The sequence below is a fragment of the Cynara cardunculus genome, assembly GCF_001531365.2.
Source record: "Cynara cardunculus var. scolymus isolate 2C chromosome LG 7, CcrdV1, whole genome shotgun sequence".
Lineage (NCBI taxonomy): Eukaryota > Viridiplantae > Streptophyta > Magnoliopsida > Asterales > Asteraceae > Cynara > Cynara cardunculus.
The window spans coordinates 11,734,935-11,740,135 of record NC_037534.1 but is presented as its reverse complement, the minus strand read 5'-3'; the positions used below and the strand labels follow the sequence as shown (position 1 = coordinate 11,740,135).

At 35.1% G+C, this 5,201-nt stretch overlaps 1 protein-coding gene across 1 annotated transcript; it reads right to left on the bottom strand.

The window, feature by feature from the left end:
* Positions 1-719: 719 nt before the first annotated feature.
* Positions 720-3,148, bottom strand: LOC112515404 (germacrene A oxidase-like). The gene is made up of 3 exons (XM_025122201.1): positions 3,004-3,148; positions 2,127-2,845; positions 720-1,452 (listed from the first exon to the last, which is right to left on the bottom strand). Exons 1-3 carry the CDS (start codon positions 3,146-3,148, stop codon positions 850-852), a joined length of 1,467 nt encoding a protein of 488 aa, XP_024977969.1. The 3' UTR covers positions 720-849.
* Positions 3,149-5,201: the final 2,053 nt, after the last annotated feature.

The following is a 5,201-nucleotide window of genomic DNA, read 5'->3' as shown; positions in this document are numbered from 1 at the left end:
AAGATGATAATAYTGTGTTGTGTTYGGATTCATGAAGTTCAACATAAAGGATGTCGTATTAATATTAGTAGGCCTAGAACTATTGAGAGGTCGTCTGACCCGACAATTGATACTTGTGGTAATACTATATAGGATYAGTRTGGTAAGATAGAACTATCCATGAGTGTTATAATATCTTTTTACCAAATCATTTATTTTTGTCTTAACAAACCTTCACACCCTCTTCTTATTCTTTATAACTAATTTTTCTAGTTGATAACTTAAAACACACACACCATATAGATATGCKATTTCGTCATCTGAAATTAGTTTTTAAATATTAGACTTTTAAGAAACTTTTACAAGCATTCCTTGTAGATCTACATCCAATAGCTTTGTTATTATTACTTGTTAAGAGACGATAATAAACCACGATGCATACTTGCTCTAAGATATATTTTCATAAATGTTGAGGCTGTATAAACTTCAGAGACAAGATGCACCTGCTAAACTTTGAGAGAGGTGCTCCGCGATATTAGAAATTCAAAGTACATCAACCAAAAATCTAAAAAAAATCTTCAAAGTGGACCAAAAACTGAGAAAGTCTCTTGAAATCAACCAAAAAAATCAAAAAATTCCACAGCACACTAGAATTCAGCCAAATAGACATGAAGCGATTTTGCAGACTTTGATCTACCTTAAAGATGCAGCCGTTCGACAAAAACCAAACCATGGGCCATAAGAACAAAAACCAAAWTTTTAATTTCATTTCATTTCATAAGATCTTTATTGTTACACGTAATTAAACACTTAATTGTACATAACATACAAAACGAAATGACTTCAAGATTGCATTATTAGTTTTTGGTTTTAAAAACTTGGCACCAGTACCAAAGGAGTGTTCCTTTTAACAGTGGCTCCAAAGCTCTCAGTCATGTCCAGTTGCTCACGGCTAGCACCATCTGGGAGTTTCCAGTTGAAGTGATAAAGAATGTTAGCCAGTGGGAGTTGAACGTTGGCTAAACCGAGTGCGGCTCCTGGACACATTCTTCTTCCCGCCCCAAATGGCAGATACTCATATTCGGCTCCGGTGACGTTTGTAGGGATGTTTTCGAACCTTTCTGGGATGAAACTCTCAGCGTCCTTCCAGTATTCAGGGTCTCTATTGATGGCGAAAACGTTCACAATAAGCCTGGTCTTGTTGGCGACATCGTATCCRGCCAAATTTACTGGCTCTCGGCATTCTCTTGGCATAACCAAGGGTAGAGGAGGGTGCAACCTTAATGTTTCTTTGATCACTAGGTCTAAGTAGCTGAAATCTTGAATATCCTCCTCTTGGATCTTCTCTTTTCCATTCAGCGTTTTTCTTAGTTCAGCTTGTAGTTTCTCCATCGCTCTTGGACATTTTATTAGTTCAGAGATCGCCCATTCGACTGTGGATGATGAAGTGTCTGTGCCCGCTCCAAACATATCCTGCATCGGTTCGATTATAACCCTAGGTTATTATCACTTTTTAGGAACACGAAAGTACGAGATTTGACGTTATTACATCTATGTTTGAGGCCTTGTTACATCTAAAGGTTTTACATTTACATTGGAAGACCCATAAACAGTGAAATTTTTTTGGAAGCCCTATTCAAAATCAGACATTTAACGTGTTAAAAGAAACGGCCATGGAGTGTCCTAATAGAGTGTACAATAGGATTCATACCTATAGGACCAAGTAATGAAAATGAAAATGAAAATGATAGGAAAAGAAAATGGAAATGAATTTTCATTCCTCCCGTTTAACCTAGAATGAGAATTTGGGCTTGGGGAAATAGACCCACCGATTACTACTTAATCAAACAGTTTTTCTTTTTTGTTTTTTTGTTTTCACTCCCACTGATTACTACTTAATACCTCAAACCAAACCACCCTTAAGTTGATATGATGTTTTTGGATGTCCTAACAAGTTGTTTAGCACAATTTTATAATAAAGACTTGTATTAGGCTTTTTTATAWATGATATTATCTAGATGTTCATWGAACTATTGTCAAAAAACCTTTATAGACCTGTTAGATAACCAAATCCGTTACAACGTCTTGTGTGATCATATAAAATTAAGTCATATAAAACGGTCTATGTTGTAGTATCAAATGCTTACCAAAATGACAGCTTTCACGTTATTGGCTGTCAACGGGAACTCGTCACTATCTTTGAGCCTTAGCAGCACATCAAGCAGCGTCTCGTTGGATTTACTCGAGGAATTCCCAGGGTGTTCCGCAATGATGTTGTTGATCACATTATCGAGCTTCTTGTGTATGCTGGTTAACCTAGCCCTCTTGCCCGTAAGATGATGAAGAAATTTTTTCGAAGGAAAGATATCAGCAATATCGAAACCTCCGGTCTGAATCGAGACGTCTTTCACGATCTCGGTGAACTCTTTTTGATCCTTGATTCCTTTTCCAAATGCCGCCCTACACAGTATCGTAGCAGTCATCTTGAAAATGTGCTCAGAAAGATTGATTGGTCTCCCCGATTCCGAAGCTTTAACTTCTTGAATCAGATTCCARCACTCTTCTTCTCGAAGCGATTGAAACGACTTCACTTTCTTGACACTTAAAAGCTCCAAAGTGCAAAGCTTTCGCAATTGCCGTCGGTATTCACCGTAAGGCGCAAAAACGATATCTGTATTGTGATACGCRATAATCTCRCCCGTTAACGTCTSGGGCCTGTTTGCAAACGAGATGTCGTAGGTCGTTAAGATCTCTTTAGCCCATTTCGGAGACGATACCACGATGGTCGAAACCTCACCCAGCTGTAAATGCATTAAAGATCCATATTTTCTGGCTAAGTCCGTAACACGACGATGTCGCATTGCACCTGTTCAGCAACAAACATATCTTCATTTAACAATCAGCACACCCAAATACCCAACGATCCAACCTCCTACATATGTAATATACACACACACACACACACACACACATATATATATATATATATATATATGCAGAGAGATTGAAATAAAGATTACGTACCAATCAAATGATGCATGTGACCGATGATGGGGAGTCTCCATGGCTCTGGAAGACGGTTTTTGTTGGATTCGGGACGAGTTGCAAGCTTGAAAAGGATGAAGACGATGCTGGYAACAATAATGGAGGTGGTGAAAGAGAGTTCCATATTGCTGACGATGATGGTTGTCTTAATGCTTAAACTTCCATCATAACCATTGTTTATATATAGCATAGCATCAACATGATGAAACAGACGTGGAGTAAATGGAAACAACCCCTTATTGACTCCCCTCGTATAAAGTTTAAACTTCAATTGTGTAGCATCTGCTGTACACCATTGAAATTCATGAAGCTTTTACCATGCAATATTTATGTATATATATTTAATAAAATTATTTAGGTTAAATGTTTTACTATTTATATATTTTTTTTGTTAAAACATTTTGTACATTAATAAAATATTATTATTTCTCCTCAATATTTAGTTTCAAGATATTTTATTGATGGAATATAATAAAAAAATAGTTCTTCTTTCACGATGATTCGCTTAACTTGTAATTTATTTTTTGAGAGTTCTTCAAATTTGGAGAGTTACACACTTTTTTTCTCAATTTTTTAGTTTGAAGATTTTGTTGAAGCACAAAGTTACCCAAAATCTTCTTTTTTCTTTTTTGGAGAATATGTTGGAGATTTCTATTAGAAAAATAATGATGATTTCTTTAGTAAAGCATTGAAGTAGATTCAACTGATAATTCTTGTATTCGTAGTGTTGTTSTTGTTCGAGTTGTTTCTTTGAATGCTCTTGAGTATGTTTTTGGGAAGGTGTCGATGCTAAGGGACGAAAACCAATGGTTAGCTTCCTACCGGAACACCAATCGTAAGTGTTGACGTTACTCAATTTTGCGTCGAGTTTAATATTATCAGCAGTTGACTTTTTTGTGTCCATGTTCCCTTGTAGAGATTAATATTCCCTCAATGTCACCATTTCTGGACAGCCAGGACAAACTTAACATAGGTTTCTTCAGCTGTCCAACCTACAGTTTGCTCAGAACGACCAATAGTCGATCATTGATAGACAAAGACGACGATGTTGAATTCGTAGGGTTGTGGACCAGAAAGAGGAGAAGAATGAGGAGAAAAAGGAGACGAAGCCGTGATTTGTAGGTCATCTATTTTTATTACTTTGTCATCATTATTTACGTTGAGGTAATTAACATCGTCTAATTTTTACAGGTGTTCACCGGTCTGCAAAGATCCCAACCCCAACCCTTTCTAAGAAAAAAAAGATGTTGGTCTTACCCACAAGGGAAATAATTTGAAAGAAAGAATCTAACGTCGGATATAGACGCCAAGAATAAAAAGATGGAGATAGCAAGGGAACCGTCTTCAAAGATCGACGACCATCCAAAGGTTGTCGATTTAGAGAACACGAAGGTCATGTCCCCTCTGGAGATAGCATCCCTAACTTCTCTGAAGGGGTGCAAAAGGAAACAACGACTAAAACCTCTTTTGTGATGCACATGCAATGGGGTATTAGTTGACAGTGGACCTAAGACTATGTCCATGACCTTTCGGATCCCTGTTGACTTTGTGAAGGAGGATGTCCTGGACAAGGATATGTTCGGGTTAAATGCATGAAATAACAACATACTTTCATAATTTTTCTTATTATAACATTCTACTTTTATTTTTTTTATTACAGCAATGTACTCTCAAATTATTTTTTATTAAGTCATCGCACTTTAAAAAATCTATCTATTATAGCAATAGATAACCTGTTACTTTTTAAACCGGTTAACCCCTTGAATTTTGTGCTTGTGTGGCTTTAATGAGGTGATGTGAATGACACATCATTTTGATTACTTAATTAAAATAAAAATAAAAACATATTTCAAATTATTATTAGTGATTTTCATTTTTTATTGCTATGATTTAAAAAAACATTTAACTTTTTTCATTTTTTTTTATTAAGTTGCATACAAATTAAATATTATAGAGTAAAATATTTTTCTTAAATAAATATGTTATATTTTGTCGAGATATATTTTGTTTGTAACAAAAGTAGCACTTCTTATTTAATGTTGTTCAAAAAAAAAATATTTTTTTTAGTTCTCTCTAAAATGTTAACGAAATGAATTGTATTCTACAATTTTCTAATATTGTTATATTAATAAATAATTCAAAAAAATTTAATTAATTTAATATATTTATACGTCAAG